At 67.8% G+C, this 16,202-nt stretch overlaps 1 protein-coding gene across 2 annotated transcripts; it reads right to left on the bottom strand.

Moving 5' to 3' along the window:
• Nucleotides 1–358: 358 nt before the first annotated feature.
• Nucleotides 359–15,124, bottom strand: NDUFA10 (NADH:ubiquinone oxidoreductase subunit A10). 2 transcript variants are annotated; one of them, XM_028510323.2, is made up of 10 exons: nucleotides 14,966–15,124; nucleotides 12,503–12,671; nucleotides 11,614–11,829; nucleotides 10,854–10,940; nucleotides 9,815–9,936; nucleotides 9,022–9,101; nucleotides 7,448–7,502; nucleotides 6,046–6,131; nucleotides 2,063–2,171; nucleotides 359–516 (listed from the first exon to the last, which is right to left on the bottom strand). In XM_028510323.2, the coding sequence occupies exons 1-10, from the start codon at nucleotides 15,032–15,034 to the stop codon at nucleotides 448–450; spliced, it is 1,062 nt and encodes a 353-aa protein (XP_028366124.1). In that variant the 5' UTR covers nucleotides 15,035–15,124; the 3' UTR covers nucleotides 359–447. The 2 variants fall into 2 exon arrangements, with proteins under 2 accessions (XP_028366124.1, XP_028366125.1); XM_028510324.2 differs by lacking the exon at nucleotides 2,063–2,171 and having other exon boundaries at nucleotides 453–516.
• Nucleotides 15,125–16,202: the final 1,078 nt, after the last annotated feature.

The raw sequence follows: 16,202 nt of genomic DNA, 5'->3' as shown, positions 1-16,202 counted from the left end.
GTCCACAGGCGCTCCCACCCGAACACGCAGTCCTGCGAACCCACGGGAGTCCCCAACAGGACAGACGCTTTACTCTCCGCACAGGCCGGAGCCATGCGGAGCCGCCTCACAGCCCAGGGCGAGCGGGCTGGTCAACGAACACGGCCACCACCCACGGGCAGGGCTCGGGCCCAGGTCTGACACGGACACGTGTGTGGGACGGGCCGTGTGTGGGCCCAGGTCTGACACACGTGGATGGAGACAGGTGTCTTAGAGCCGTTTTATTTGTCAAGGTCGGAGGCAGCAGCGTGCAGACCCGCAGGACAGGGCGCCGGGGGCACCGGGGGAGGAGCAGTGAGCGCCTTCCAGCCACGTTGTTTCCCCCTCCCCAGCTTCAAAGTGCGAGGAGCCCCAAGAGCCCACAGCCCGAGCGTCCTCCTCTCCACGCTGCAGCGCCCCGGGGCGCCGTCACTTCAGCCAGATCCACTTGTCGCCCACGTCTGCGTTGTACCCAGGGCTGTACCGGCGGCCCGGCAGCTGTGGAGGGAAGCAGCCACGGTCACCATCCGCCCGCAGGCCCCAGCTCACCCCACGGCGGCCCCCAATCCACCCCCGCGTTCTCCAAGTCAGAGAGGCCTCTGCGGGGCCCTCCCTGGGCGGCGGGGTAGCGGGGCCCAGGTGGGGGACCTGCCAACGCAACCCCACCAGGTGCCCCAGGACGTCGGGGGGGAGGGGTGTCGCGCCACGGGGAGGACACGGGGGACCTGGAGGTGCCTGCGGAGCAACCAGCCTGCCGCCACCCGACTCCGCCCTCGGCCCCCAGGCTGTCCCACCATTTGGTCTGGGAGCTGGTGGCCGCGGCCCTGGGACTTCGTGCGGAGACTGCGGCTCTGAAACCGAACCCGGGGCCAGCCTGGGCGCACCGCAGCCGAGGACGGGGCGGGGCCGCAGGCCAGAGGGCGGGGCCTCTTTGATGAGAGCCTGAGCTCAGCTGCACACAGCCGCCTGTCCAGAGTGCGGGGGCGTGGCCTCCGAAGGGCTCTCCAGCCCCCCCACGGCCGCAGCAGACGTGCTCCAGCCACCGGGGGCTCGGCACACCCTCGGCCCGTGTCCAGGACGCTCACGCAGGTCACAGCGTCCCCCACCTGACGCCGGGGGCCGGGCCACGCAGGCCGCGGTTCGCTCTGCTCTCATCTCCGCAGATGAACTCTTCAACCGCGGAGAAGGATAACCAGAGGCGGAGCGGGCCTGCCAGGTGCGCCAGCCTGCAGCAGCTGCCCCACACCATCTGCCCTGACTTCCCGGGGGCCGCTCGCGGGGCCTCTGGCGCCAGAGACCGGTCGGACCCTTGGGTCCCTTCTCTAAGGCAACAGAGGTTGAGGGCCGGCGGCGCTGCCACACCCACCGAGCCGGACCGCGGAGGGAGCCGCTCCTCCGCCTCGCCGCCCCCCGCCCCGCCCCTGCTCACTCCAGCAGCCCCGAAGCCCCGTGCTCACCCACCTGGTGGGCGGACGCGCCGCAGCACCGCAAAGAGCATCTGGCACCTCCCTACGCCGCGACCAGCACTCAGGGGCAGTGCCGGCCACTGGGCCTTCCCCCCGAGCGCCGCACTTCCCTGGGTCTGGTCACTGGCCGCCACTCCTGTCCCCAGCGCCTGTGGGCGGAGGCTGGGCCCCTCCCCCTGCCTCCCCACTCCCTCGGCTCCAGGAACCTGGCCGCCCAGCAGAGGCCGTGCGAGGACGAAGCCTGACCCTAGAGGGCGGTGTGGAGCCGCCCGGCGTCCCCGCAGCACAGGCCCCCGGCCCCGTCTGCCGGGTCTCTGGTTCTTCCAGGCGAACTTCACTCTAACCTTAAACTGCTGCTTCTTGCAGAGTGAAATGTTTTTTAATTCTGAATAACTGAAAACTCCCTCCTTACTGCCTATGCAATTCCATTAAAACATCCTGTGCAAAGTGCAGGCACCGTTACTTACGAAGCGCTGTGGACGGCAGAAAAGAAACAGAGAAAGCCAGCCCGGCAGAGGAGGAGCGGGGGCTGGGGACCCGCCCGCCCACGGGGCAGCGCTCCGCCCTGGGGCTCTCACCTCCAAGAACCTGCGGAAGATCCGGTCGCTCTGGTGCGCCCCGACGGTGATCTCCGGGAGGTAGACGGGAATGGTGGTGAAATTCAGCACCTGCAGCTTGTCCTGAACCCTGGGAAGGAGGACAGGCACGCTCACACCCATCCACAGGCGGGGGGTAAGCGCAGCCACGCTGGAGCACCCACGCACCCACGCAAGTGCCACCCACTCCCCGGCAGCCCGCTCGCAGCGCGACTTCGCCCCCGGCAGCGCCCGCACCCCCGGCTGCGGCCTCTCCAGAGCCTCAGCAGCCAGACTCGGGAGACGTGGAACAGAAGCCGCAGCTGCTCTGAACACAAACCGGCGGGAACGAAGAGTGGAAACAAACGCCGCACGTCGTCACAACGCCAAGCACAGCGCCGCGAAAAACTCGCAGAGTGACCGAGCCCCGAGGAAAACAGCCGGAGTCAGGCATCCCTCCGGGCCCACGGCGCGGCGTCCAGCCTGCCCGGGAAGCCGAGAGGCTGCAGGACTTGGCGTGGACCGGGCAGGGGCGAACGCCCACCCCGGACGGCCGCCGAGCCGGCGCTTGAAGAAGGTGGAGCCCCCGGCCTTCTCGGCCCCGGGAAACACAGACCGCAGGTCCTGTCCTCGTCTCCCGGTGTGTTTTGCTAGATGCTAAAATATTTACACTTGGTTGTAACTTGCTTAAATGCAGTCTGAATATAACCACTATACTGGAAGATGAAAAGCATTTTGGGGGCTTTTAGAAAGAAACACTGAAACAAAGCCTCCTTTCTTAAGGCTCCAAACAAAGAAAACCACTAGTTTAAGTGGCCACTTCCCGCTACAAGCAGTAACGGTGGACGGCTCTGCAGCGGCCCCGAGGGACGCCCTGCCAGGCCGCTGGCTCTCCGCCACACGGCGCGCCGGACCCAGACTGACGGGGCCACGCCACGCCGGCCCCCGCCCCCCGGGGCAGCACCGTCGGTTCCGGGCCTGCCCCTACGGAGCGCAGACCCCCGGGCAGATGGAGGGCGATGGGGGCAGCAGGTGAAGCCCGCCCGGGTGTCGCCGGTGGAGCCACGTCACCGTGCAGTGGCTGGCAGTGCGCACCCAGACATCCCGCCCCCTCCCCCCCCCCCGTGCTGCCAGGGCCACCGCTGGCCCGAGGGCCTGGGCGAGGGCGCCCCTGACCGCACGCCCGCCGCAGCCCGCACTCGGACGCGGCTCCCGCTGCGACAGGGGGGCGGTTACCGGCGAGCTTTACCAGCGAGGCCGGTGACGCGGCAACACCCACGTTTCTATTTTTAGCACACACAGAGCCATCCTATTCTCATTGTACAAGGACAAATGGTAAACGTGATCTCACCGTGAACGATTTCAACTAAAAACGAAGTGGGTATTTTTAAGCACTAACGAACAACAAGGTGGGCGTGACTCGGTTTTCTCTGCAGCTCAAAACCCCGAAACACTTCCCCACACTCCGAGGCGCTGGCGGCCGGGAACGGGAGTGGCGCGCGGAGCCACAGCGCCACCTGCGGGCGGCGCGGCGGAATCACACCCACCCGGAGCCTCCCTGCGAGCCCGAGCCCGAGCCCGAGCCGCAGCCCAGCACACCGGCCCGAGCTGTTCCCTGCAGATTAAAAAGATGCCCGCAGCCGCGCACAACCCGTGCGAGGGCCTGGCCTGCTCATGGCGCGTGTGGCTGTGAGCCAAGATGAGGACCCCGAGCACTTGGTGTCGCTCCGGAGAACTCGGAAGCGGGCGGAGGCGGAGCAGCCCCGCAGCCAGGGCCTGAGCACCGGCATGAGACGGCCCGCACGCCGGTCAGGCTCACGGCCGGGGGGGCCACGCCGCGACCAGAAAGAGCGAGGCCGGGAAGGACGGAAGGAACAAAGCGGCAGCGTCTGCCCGTGACTCGGCCGGCCGCCAGGTCACCAGCCGTCTCCGTGTTCTCCAGAACACGCCCCGGGGGGCGCCGGGCCCTCAGAGACACGTGCTCGGGCGACCCGGGCGCAGCTGACTCACAGGCGCGGGTCCGTGGGGGATCGCAGCTGCGGACACCGCCTTCCCTCAAGGAGGAAGACAGCCGGCGCTCGGCACCAGCGCATGCACACACACACAACTACACGCCGCCACACGCAGCCGAGACGGCATGACACACTCCGCACCAGCTACTTGGTCGGGTTCCGGACAGAACGGGGGCAGCAGGGGACGGTATGTTCGCAGGAATCACCCTGGAAACTGGCCGTCATCTCCCCCAGAGCCCCCACACTGGAAGCGGGGCCGGGACGAGAACACACACGGTCACCACGGTGGACGGCCACGAACCGTCCCGGGGTCAGAGCGCCGGGAGGAGGGGGGGGCAGGAGCGCTCGGGGACGTGCGTCACCGCGCTCGACTGGGTGTCGTGGCTGTGAGCGCCGTGGGAGTGCAGGGCCTCTCCGCCCGGAGAGCCACAGGACCACACACAGACACCGTCACCGAGACTTCAACGGACAGAGGGCTCCAGACACGACCTGGGGTCACACCAGCACACTGCCGGGTCTGGGGAAGGACAGCACCTCATGGCGGCGGGACGCCTCAGCAGGGTGCTAGGAGACGCCCCTTCGCAGGCGGCAGGCCGTGCACTCTGCTGGCGGCAGGCCGTGCACTCTGCTGGCGGGAGCTGACCGACAGGAGCAGGAGCCCCGTGTGAAGCCACGGGAGGCCGAGGCCTGGGGACGTTGGGACGAGGTCTCTGGGGACAGCAGAGACGCCCGCAGCCAGGCTGAGATGAGCGCTCAGGGTCCGGGTCACGCCTGGGCAGGGGGGAGAGGGCCGGGGACGGGAGGCCTGCAGGCACCCGATGGGAGGGGCCGACAGAAGGCTGGGCCCTGCGTGAGTTCCAGGAGGTGAGCCTGGACTTGTGCCCCACGCGGGTCCGCCTCCTCCTGCAGGGCTGCGGGACGCGGGGCTCGAACCCCGCAGCAGCAGCGGGAGCAGTGAGGAAACACAAGGGCAAGGAGTCACTGGAGACACACGCGCCGGCTGCGTGTGGGACCTGGGGGACGGCCAGGGACCAGCAGGGGCAGGCGGGTTCGATGGGCGACAGCCGCACGGGGACGCGACCATCCGCCGGGGCGTCGGCCTGAGCTGCCGAGAGGAGGGCGGGCAAGGGGGCGCCGTCCCGGGGAGCCCAGAGTGTGTCTGGAGCACCTTCTGGCCCGCGAGGGCCTGTTGCCGTGACCTCAACTGCGGGGCTTCGGGCCTGGAGGGAGAACGCCGCCCGCGGTTAGAGGAAGGGTGTGGGCTTCCGGAGCCGGGTGAGGACGGCACTGCACGGGACACCGTCCTGGTCCGTCCACAGAGACACGCACGTCACGTAAGCACCCACCAGAAAAGGTTAGATGCAGTTCAGGGAACTCAGGGGGCTCCAGTTTCAGCTGCGAGCGAAGCGCCCGGAAGCTGGGACCCTCCCCACCGCTTGCCCGCCCGCGAGAAGCCCACCTGAACGCCGAGGCCCGGCTCGGTGCACGGGGCGGGGGAGAGCGACTGCAGCCGCACGGCCAGGGCCGCAGCGGGCACGCCCGCCCCAGAGGAAGCAGACGCCAGGGCCGGAGGGCCGTGCGGGGTCCGAGGAGCACCGCCCGGCAGTCAGTGAGCCCAGTCCCCGGGAAGACAGAACCGCCCGGGCGTGCGTAGCAGGCGCAGCCGGGAGGGGACCAGACACACGCAACGCCCTGCCATCACTCAGGGCGGCCTTCTCCCCGGCCTTGGGCCCCAACGCAGCTCTGCGACTGGGGTGTGCTTGCTCCCCACAGAGCCTGTCTCTGAGGGGCCCCCACACCCTACATGGCACCTGGCGGGCGGTGAAGGCCACGTCCCTGCGGAGTCCACACTGTGACCAGTCCGCCCCCCTCAGACCAGAGGGTGGGGGCCGGTTCCGGGGTGGGGGGAGGAGCGCAGGCCACGCCAGGCTCCACACGAGCCCCGCCCTGGGCCCCCAGCGCCCCCGCACTCACAGCATCCGCAGGTGGTAGAAGGTGCGGTCGTCCTGGCTGAGCCACGGCCCCTTGTCCCACCGGAGGTACTGGATGTCCTCCACCACCTGGGCGAGAGGGTCCCACGTTACCACGAAGCCTCCTCAGGAGTCTAGACACACTCACCGCGGCGCACGCCACACTGCAACCGCCTGGTGGCAGGAACGCTGCCGCAGAAGTCGGGAAGACGGGCAGCTGGCCAGGCGGCCTCCGGTGCGGCAGGGGACCGAGGGGTGGCCTCGAGGTGGGCACCTCGCCCAGCGGATGCCGGGCAGCAGGCATCCCCCCAAGTCTGGGAGGGAGGAGCAGGGAGGAGGCGGCCGGCCGGGGAGGGAACCGGCACCCGTGACAGAGCAGCCCCCCCCCCCCACCCAGTGACTTCGCTCCAGAAGCAAGGGAAGAACCAGGAAGTTGGCGCGCACCCCAGAGCTGAATGAAGTGCGTCACCTTGCCCCCTGAACACATGCCCCCCGTTACCCTGTGAAGATGCAGGAACCACCAGCAGATCTCACACCAGCACACACGCACGGGGCCTGGCTTTCCTTCTAGAATTCTCTCATGTTTTGTGTTTTTAGTAATTTGTGCTTAAGATCTTACAGAAGACACAGGGTGTTTTGTTTGGTTTTTACCAACCGAATCGTCAACTGCCCTAAGAAGTAACCCGTTTTCCTCTACTTTTCCATTATTCTGTAAAATACCCACTTTACCAAACCAAGAACCTCACACACGTATGCACACACACACAGGTGACTGCACACACACGTGAGCCTGTACACAGGTGAGCCTGCACACACAGGTGAGAGCCCGCACACAGGTGTGAGCACACACACAGGCATGAGCACGCACACCCCTAGCTCTGGACTCAGCTCTGGACCGCCACCGTCCCCGCACTGACCCACCGCTGCCACCACGAGCACCCCGGCCGCCACTGCTGCGGAGCCTGCTTCTGTGTTTGGGGGGGGGGGCACGCGTGTTTCTGTAGAGCTCTTTAAAAAACGGCCCTTTCGGCTGCTACTAGTTACAGTGAGGCTGACCTGAATTTTTACAAAACTCGCCTGTGAACGGGGACCGCCGATGCCCTGAGGCGCTGGCCCCTCCTCGGTGACCGAGGCAGCTCCCAGCCCCGCCCCCATCCCAGGAGGGCGCCGGCGCGGGCAGCCTGGCCCGCTGCACCCCCACCGCCCTGGGGTTTCCAGGTCACGGACACCGAGTCCCACGAGAGGAAACCGCAGCCTCACAGCCCCGGGCGTGGCCGTGGGAGCGCCTCTCAGACGGTCCCCACGACCCTCCCAGACCGGCAGGAAGGGGGCTGACGGTCCGACTTGCAGGAACCGTACACACGGGTCGAGCTGAACGACCACACACCTTCCAACCCTTGTCTTACCTTCTCTGCGTCCTGGGCTTCCCTCCCACTGTACTGCAAAACCTCAGACTTCCCACTGCAAGACACAAGGCAGGTCCACGTGAGCCTTCCGAGCTTCCGCCACCGCACAGACGACCCTCGAACACGGGGTCCCCGCTGCCGCTGCCGACACGCCACGCTCCATCCAGTCAGGGGGACGAGGCCGGAGCAGGAACATGCCCGAGACTGGACAGGACCCGCAGGCCTGCTCCCAGCCGCCCCCCCACACTGCTGATCTCGGCCCCGTGGGCACGAGAAGCCAGAACCCCCCGCCACCTGCCGCCCCGCAGACGTCTCCGGCTGCTGCGTTCGTCCCGGGAAGCACGGACACACCTCAGCGACGTGCACACGGACAGAGGCCCGGGGGGCGGGGGGGTGGGGGAGGGCCAGCACGCCCAGAGCGCTTGAGCTGCTGGGACTCCTGCTTCGGAGACACACGGAACGTGGCCATTTCCATCAGACTTGTGCCACGGACAGCAGCTCCTTCCTCGGTCCGTGGGGAAGGGGCTCCAGGAAGCCCCATGGGGGTCCCCAGAAGAAGGGGCAGCCGATGCCACTCCCACACCCGCACCCACATCCTCCCCACACCCAGGGACCCGGTCGCCGGGCCTGGCTGGCACGTCTGTGCCTTCGCAGATGCAGGGGAGGCTGCCGGGCCACCTCCTCCGGACCAACCGGACGGAGACCTGAGGCTGCTGCGGGGCCAGAGGCCAGCGAGGCCGCCCAGGGCAGGGCCCGGCACAGTGCAGCCCCTGCAGAGCCGCTGCCCACCCCAGCAACAGGGGGCAGCCGAGGGTCTGGGGACACACCGACACCACCTCATTTGGGCGTCTCCGGGCCAGGGCGCCTGCCCAGCACAGGGCAGGAGCCTCCAGAGGAAACACCCCGGGAGTCCCAAGCTGGACTCGAGCTGAACCCCACGCACGGCCCGCGTCCAGGGGGCAAAGGTCGCCACCTCTGGGAGCCACGGGCCCCAGGGGGTGGCTGTTTCCGGAGCCACTCCACCTCCCGCCGGGAGCACCTGCTGTCAGGACTAGGCGGGGCATTCACGCGTGTGTGTGAGTGTAACACGGGGCTCACACGGCCACCTGCCCAGCCCGGTCTGCTCTCGGCTGAAGCCCAGGCTGCCCAGCGGCCCACGCCCCCGGGGTTCTCGGGGGCCACCTGAGCAGCAGGTCGCAGGGTCACGGCCCCGTTTCAACGAGGAGGGAGGGGACGGGAAAGACTCCGTTTCAGGGTCCCCAGGGCCCGCGCCCCGACCCGTGGGTCTGTGCGGCCCCCCAGCACCCTGCGAGGTCGGCATGCACGTTGGGTTGCCACGGGAAGCAGACGCACGTGGGCTCTCTGGTGCTGAAACCGTGGTGCCACGTGGCTCCAGTGTGCTTCCAGCACCAAAACGTGGCAACGAGACAGGAAAAAGCAAACCAACCAACCACAACCCCGCCACACGGCACGGGAGGGCCTGCCGTGCCTCCCGTGCACGGACCGCGGGGCCGGAGGGCCCAGCGATGCGTCGGGGTGGCCCGTGCGGGGGGCCGCGCAGCCCCCGGGCTCACCTCATCTCGGGAAGGAAGGCCTTCTTGTAGGCGTCCTCGATGGCCTGCAGGTAGGCGGGGGTGATCTTCATCTCGTGCGGCTGCACAGGGCGGGAGACAGGGGTGAGCCACGCAGCCCGTCCTGCGTGTGCAAAGAGGGACACCCGCCACGGACCACGTGTCCTCGTGACACCTCGGAACGACACCTGCTGGGCTGGGCGCTGTCGGGGTCTGGGGGCCCCCAGGGTCTCTCCCAACTCCGCCCCCCGGAGTCACAGAGCAGGCCCCCCTTCCCTGGAGAACGTGCACCGGAGGAGCGACGCCCCCAGTGGAAGCAGCCGCAGGGCTGGGGGTCCTCGCTGGTGGCCCCAAGTCCCCGTCACCCCTGCACGGCAGCGCCACCCGACCCAGTCGCAGCCACGGCCACGGCCACGGCGGGGACCGGGAGTGTGTGTGGGTGACCGCCCCCCTGCCCCAGGGTCAGGGAGCAGGGGGGCACTCAGGGTCAGAGGGGAGGGGGCACTGGAGGTTGGTCTCATTCACGGGAACACAAGAGGCACGAACTCCTCCTTAGAGGCTGACAGTCAAGGCCAAGGGCCGTCCTGCCAGCAGACGGGCCGGTCCAGCAGGGTGGGCCAGGGGACACGGGCCCGGGGGACGGAGGGCCCCAGGGGAGAGGACAGGTGCAGGCGGCCCTCCCAGGGGCACTGCCCCCACCCCCGGCCTCCCTCTGCGGACGTGGCTGCGAGGCGCTGGCCGTGCACGGGACAAGGCGTCCCAGGGGGAGGCGGGCCTCGGGGACAGGCCAACTCACGTCCCCTTTCTTCTGGATGCGACTCTGGATCTCCGGCACGGGCACGTCGAGGTAGACCGTCACGTGGGGCGGCAGGAGCTGGCAGATGGTCACCTTCTTCACCTCGTTGTAGTGCTCCACACCTGGCCCGCGCGAGACAGGCCCGCCTGTCACCTGCCAGTCCGCCCCAGGTTCCCACCGCATGCCCCTCCTCCGCACACGAGGACAAGGGCACGGGCGGTTCTCAGAGCCAGACGCCTGCCCCTCTGCGACCCGCTGGCGCAGCTGCACGGGGGCCCCACGGGCGCCCCAGGCACACGCATCAAGTGCAGTGCCTGCCGCCCGTCCCCATGGCCGCCCGTCCCCATGGCCGCCCCCAGAGTGCCAGGCCCGGAGGGACCACGCCGCTTCCTCTGGAGAAAGGGGAGCAACGGGCTTCCAACCTGCCTTTAAGGGCCTTGAGGTTTGTAAACGCGTCTCGGACGCACCTAAGGGCCCCCGTACTTCCCAGGCGGGGTGGGGGGGGTCTACACAGGCGTCCCCGGCAGGGGAAGGCACTGCCGGCTCCTGACCAGTGCCCACTTCCTCGTCGTGGTGACCGACGCTCCCCAGGGAGGGAGGACGTCCTGTGCACCCCCCCTTCCAGAGCGCGTGGCCCCACTGCGTGACACCCCCCCCACCCCCGACCTCAGTGTCCGAGTGACGCCTCCAGCCGCGCAGACCGGCCGCTCCTGTCACGGCCACAGGGAGCGCACCACACAGACGGCCACGGGCGCTCAGGACATGCCCGCTGCTGCGGACAGGGCCGCCCCCGGCGCCCCGGGCACAGAGACCCCTCCCCCTGAGAGCACACTGGGGGGCGCTGGGACGAGACCGCCACCCCAGCCCACATAGGGGCACGGCCCAGAAAGTGGGGTCTGCCGAGTGTCCCGTGGAGGAAACTTCCAGGAGCGACACTTGGGTGACCTCCCTCGGAGCCACAGAAAGGGAGCCGCCCTGGCACCCGTGCACGGTTCAGTGGACGCTCCCGGGACGCCCGTGTGCCCGCGGCGGGACTCACACTGCTTCCGGATGAAGCCCTGCTTGTACATGGCGTCCAGGAACACGAAGTCGCTGTAGACGGAGCGCTCCAGCACGACCCCTTGCCCTGTGCGAGAGGGCGGACAGGGGGTCGGACCACGGACACGCTGGGAGCAGCGCCTCGCCTGTGGAGGGCGCAGCCAGGCAGCCGCAACCCCGGGCGGCCGGGCAGCTGGGGCGGACACAGGTGCACTCCTGGTGGGACCGCCCTCACGGCAGCGCTCCCTCCCGTCCGCGGGAGCACCGGCGTCCAGCTCGCAGGAGAAGGGCTCCCGTTCCCACCCCCAGGCGTCCCGCCGGCGCCCGCCCCAGCTGCTCACCGATGAGGCTCGCCCTGGGCTCTCTCCCCACCCCGGCATCGTCCGAGGGCCAACTCCCACCCTGGGGCGTGGTGCTGGACCTGGTGCCCTTGGACCTGGGGGACAGCCCTCTCTCCCCATGCCCCCGGCCTGTCCCAGTCATCTGGAGGCTCTCTGTTCCTCTGACGTGTGGACACACACGCACCCCAGGAACCCGGTGCCGCCGTGAGTCCCACTGCAGGACCCGAGACGGGACGGCGTGAAGCCATTTCACTCCCAGCCACGACCACGTGGGCCCTGGGGAGCCGCGGCCTCACCCTCACAGGGAGCACGTTCGCCCAGCAGACTCCCCAGGGAGGAGCTCGCAGGGGCGACCCAAAGCGGCTGAGCTCTGGAACAGGGTCCAGGTGCAGACCCCGCCCCCCGCCCCGGGAACCTCACCTGTGCTCAGCAGGTGCTCCAGGGCGTCGGCGTACTGCAGGAGGCGGTTGGCGTACAGCCAGGACTGCAGGCGGTAGCTGTTGCCGTCGTTACTCTTGGGGTTGTCGTAAAACTTCTCCAAGCTGCAGTTGCCACTGAGCTCCATGTCCAGGGACCGGCCGTCCCCCGTCGTGCTGTCCACGTAGTGCACCCCTGCCTCCGGGAAGTGCCTCATGCCTGCGGGCGGCGGCAGGGCCGGCTGAGAGGAGAGGCAGCCCCGCCCACCCCCACGAGCCGCGTGCTGCTGGGAACCGAGCCCTTTGGAACGCCGGCGTGGGGCTGGCTGGGGAGCAGGTGAGGACGGCGACCCTCAAGCCTGTGTTCACAGGGCTCCAGGGAGCATGAAGACACTGACAACATGTGTAAAACACGCAGGAGACGAGTGTGTCCCCTCGTGCACCGCACCACAGCGAACCCCTCCCGCCGCTGCGGGAGCCGAGCCCCCCGCCCCCCCGGGAGGTGGGCGGGCGCGTGCTGGCCGAGGGCCCCAGGGAGCTGCGGCGCACAAACGCTGGCCCTGGAGAGGGACGGGAGCGACACGGGCTTTGCTCTGAGCAGCCGTGTGACGCCAGCTCCACACGGAGTGCACCCACCCGCGGGCACGGCACCGACACCCACGTCGGTGGTGGGTGCTGACAGCCGGGTCGGTGCTCCGTGTCCACGACCAGGCCGTCACAGCTCCCACCGGATGGGGGGCGGCGAGGACGTCCCAACTCTCCGAGCACAAGCGATCGGTAACAGCTTTTGGGCACATGCTTGGAAAGGTGAAACTCCCACCGCGGCCCACCGCTCCCACCCGGCCCCGCCCAAGTACCCCCGGGGGAAGCGCGGCCGCCCGCCCGGGGCGCACCTAGCTTGTCTGCGATCCCCTTCGCGACCTTGCTCTTCCCGGAGCATATGTTGCCGTCGACTGTTATCACTTTGCTGGAGTCCGTCAGCTTTTTGGTTGTTTTGTCGCCGAGCACGAAGGCCAGGGGTCCGTACCGCCGCGGGCGCGGCACACCCGTGTGGATTCCTGCCTGAGACAGGACAGCGCGGTGTGAGTGTGCGGCCACCCCAGGCGGCGGGGGCTACCAGGCCTACAGGTGTGTTACCTACGGATTCAGTCACAGGTCCCCGCCCCAAGGGGAGCCCGTGAGGACCCGGGAGGGTCGCTGCTGCGTCCTCGGGGCCCAGAACTGACGCCCCCACTCCTCCAGCTCTGCGAGCACTCACGGCACCCTGCCGACCTGAGCGTCACGTCCCCCCGGGCGCGTCACCTCCTGACCCCCGTGGATCCCCACGTGTCCCCACCTCTCACCCGCAGTGCAGGCACCGGCCCCCCCTCCCGTCTCCAATGTCCGCGGTCTACTCCTCGCACGAAAGGCACAACCGTCCCCCCAGCACACATGCATCGAAAGGCACAAGCTGAGAAAACTCCAGCACGGGGCTGCCCAGCTCGACAACAAGCCGGGCGGAAGGCTGGCTCCCTCCCTCCCCTCCAAGTGCCGAGAACCCGCGAGACCGGCTCAGCCGCACCGCAGAGCAGAGCTCTCTCAGAAGCAGCACACACTTTTTCACACATCAAACTGAGAAATGCTCTGCTTTTCAAATGATGGCGTGCAGTGGGGGGGCGAGACAGAGCCCCCGAAACTGCTGGTGGTGGTGTGGCCATGACCCTGGGCCGGGGGCTCAGACCAGGGGGTCACCCGAAGGGAACAGGCACGGTCTGTGCAAAGACTGAGCTACCGAGGTGCCCGGGGAAATCCAGTCACCGGTTACGGAATCAGACACATAAATAAAACCCTCACGTCCCACCACAGAGGAGTAGTTAAAAACTCAAGGTAAATCCATGTGATGGACTACCAAGCACTCACAAAAGTGAGATTTTTCTATGAAATAAAAATATGAGAATATAAAATACCAACAAGATTTTTTTTCAGTCCTGACTTGCTTGTTCTACTGTATTGTTTACCGAAGGGTGAAAAAAAGCAGGTTGCAAAACTGAGTGCAAAGAAAATGATGGAATTAACAGGCAAAAGGTCTGCACAGACGTCACGGGGAAAGGGTGCAGAATAAGCCCGGAGCGTTCGTGCCCGTCACCTGTGACTGGGGCATGCGAGTGCAACCCCCCCGCCCCGCCGCCCTGGGACCGGCTACAAGCCCGGAACCGCCAACCCCTGGCGCGGCGAGAGCCGGTGCGGCAGGCGTGCCAGTCACCACCCGGCACCAGGGGGCGGGCGCCCGGGAAAAGGTGGCTCCGCGGCACCTTGTAAAACCAGACGCGGTCTTACCACGCAACCCAGCCCTTCCCACAAAGAAGCCTGCACCCACGTGACTGCAGCAGCGCCGCTCACAGTCACCGGGGACTGAAAGCAACCACGTCCTCCAGTGGCTGAACAGCGGAACTGCGACAGCCGTACAGCGGACTATTACACGGCGGTGAACAGAAGGAATCCAGCCACGCAAAGACGGGGGTGTATTTAAATACATGTCTCCACAGAAGAGACGGTATGAAAAAGCAACGTGTTGTGGGATTCCAGTTACGTGACGTTCTAGCAAAGGCAAAGGAAGCTAGGGAGGTGGCAGAGATCAGGCAGGGGACGCCAGGGGACGTTATGCGAGAAGACCGCGGGCTGAAGAGCTGAGGCCTGGGGACGGCTTAGGGCAGAGAGACTTCTCGGCGGGACACCGAGGGGAGGACGCGGGACACCACGCACTCGTCAAGGCCACGCTGCAGCACGAACTGTGAACCTCAGTGTGCGCAAGTGTTAAAACCCCCTTTTAGGAAGAGACGTCCGGGAACGGGGTGCAGGGCGTGAGAACACAACTGAGTCACACGTGCACGGAGCCCCGTCGCTGCGGGGCGCGGGGAGGGGCGCTGCGCCTGGGAACCAGTGGAGTCGCCCGCCTGACGGGCCGCGGAACGGTGGCCTCTCCGATGAGGACGTTTCCCCCGGGGGCGGAGGCCAGCAGTGCCGGTGCCGCTACGTGCGCCCCCGAGGCTGAAGCAATTAGGCAAACGGACAGCAAACGGTGCGACCCAGGTTCTGCGCGGCCCGCACCGGCCCGGCCAGCGGGGTCTGCCGGCCGGCCTCCCGCACCCGGGCTGCCCGGCGGCCGGTTCGCCCCGTGCCCTGGGGGAGCCGAGATTAGGAGGCCGGGAGAAGCTCGCGGCCCCCTGAGGTCTGCCCGGGACTCGGGGCTCGGGAGCCGGGAGCCGGGACAGGGGCGTCCGTGCAGACAGTGACCCTGGGAGCCGCCGCCCCCAGGCCCGGGGACCGGGGAGGGGGCGGCGCCCCGCGGACAGGCCGGACCCCGCCCGCCGCCTCACCCAGCGCTGGGCCCCCGCCGCGAGGCCCCGCGCGGACGCGGGCGCCACTCTCAGCAGCCTCAAGGCCATCGCTCCGTCGTCGCCACCGGCTCAAGGACCCGAGGGGACGCGGTCGCGCCGGGGGTCCTCTCTCGCGGCCGGCGCGCCTGAGTGACGTCACGGCCGGGGTGCCCGCGCGGTGCCTGTCGGGGGCTTCGCGCGGGGCGGCGGGCGCAGGCGCGGAGGGCAGGGCGGGCGGGCGCGGGTCTCCCTTCGCCTCCGCCCTCCCTTCCCCTGGGACCAGCCCCCACACCGCCCTCCCGGATGCCCCGGGGCGCCCGGGGCGCCTCCGCCGAAGTGTCTGTAGCGCAAAGACCGCCGCGGCTGGGACGGCGGGCCGGGCCGGGGCGAAAGGAGGCCGAGCGGGGTGCTCGGGCCGCAGGGGAGGAGGGGCTGTGGGTCGACCCGAGGCCCCGTCCTTGAAGGTTTCTCTGACGTCAGAAGCCCTGCTTGTCCAAAACAGGGGTGGGTGCCCCCTGACTTACGATGGGGTTACGACCCGGTCATGTCAAAAATGCACTTAACACTCCCAACCTGCTGGACGCGAGGACCTCGAGCTCAGAGCACCGTGCGCCGTCCTGCGTGGCGGCGCACCCTCCCGGCCTCAGCGCCCCAAACGCCGGCTACAGCGCTCGCCTGCCTGGGAAAGAGCCGAATTCCAAGCCCAGCTTCTGCTGAGGTCGCAGCGCTCCCGCAGCGCTCCCGCAGCGCCGCGAGGGCGGGGGCGGTCGGCTGCCGGGACTCCTGTCCCCCAGGCGGGAAGGACCTTGGGGTGCTGCAACTGGGGGGAACCTTGGTGGTGACGGGCTTGCCCGCCCTAAACGAACAGAGAGGTGTGTCTTGTCCCCAAACCCATAAAGAAGACCGTTATCTCCAGAGTCGTCTGCAGGTGCATTCAATCTAAATACAAATTCAGCTCATTTTTCTTTTATTGAAGTCCACAAGCTGATTCTGAAATGTATACATACCCCACCTTTGCTTGGGAGGGCTGAAATAAGGCGAAGGTGAGGACAAAGAACAGTGAGGGAGGATTTACTACCAGATACCAAGGTATTAGAAAAAGCTGTAGGAATGACAGCGACGTGGCATTGCTGCGGGAATGCAGACCAATGGGGCAGAACCAGCCGCAAGGTCAGCTGGCTGGCTGGCTGGTCATTGGCTACGAAAAGGAGGGCACTGCAGAGGGAAAGCTTGGTCT

This window comes from Phyllostomus discolor, chromosome 4, assembly GCF_004126475.2.
Source record: "Phyllostomus discolor isolate MPI-MPIP mPhyDis1 chromosome 4, mPhyDis1.pri.v3, whole genome shotgun sequence".
Taxonomy (NCBI): domain Eukaryota; kingdom Metazoa; phylum Chordata; class Mammalia; order Chiroptera; family Phyllostomidae; genus Phyllostomus; species Phyllostomus discolor.
This window is presented reverse-complemented; position numbering and strand designations above follow the sequence as displayed.

Coding starts and splice junctions, on each gene's coding strand:
- NDUFA10 (XM_028510323.2), bottom strand. CDS start 15,034: ATGGCCTTGAGGCTGCTGAGAGTGGCGCCCGCGTCCGCGCGGGGCCTC. Junction 9,937..10,853: donor GGGCTTCATCCGGAAGCAGT/GTGAGTCCCGCC, acceptor CGCGCGGGCCAG/GTGTGGAGCACTACAACGAG. Junction 517..2,062: donor TCTTCCGCAGGTTCTTGGAG/GTGAGAGCCCCA, acceptor TTCCCTCCACAG/CTGCCGGGCCGCCGGTACAG.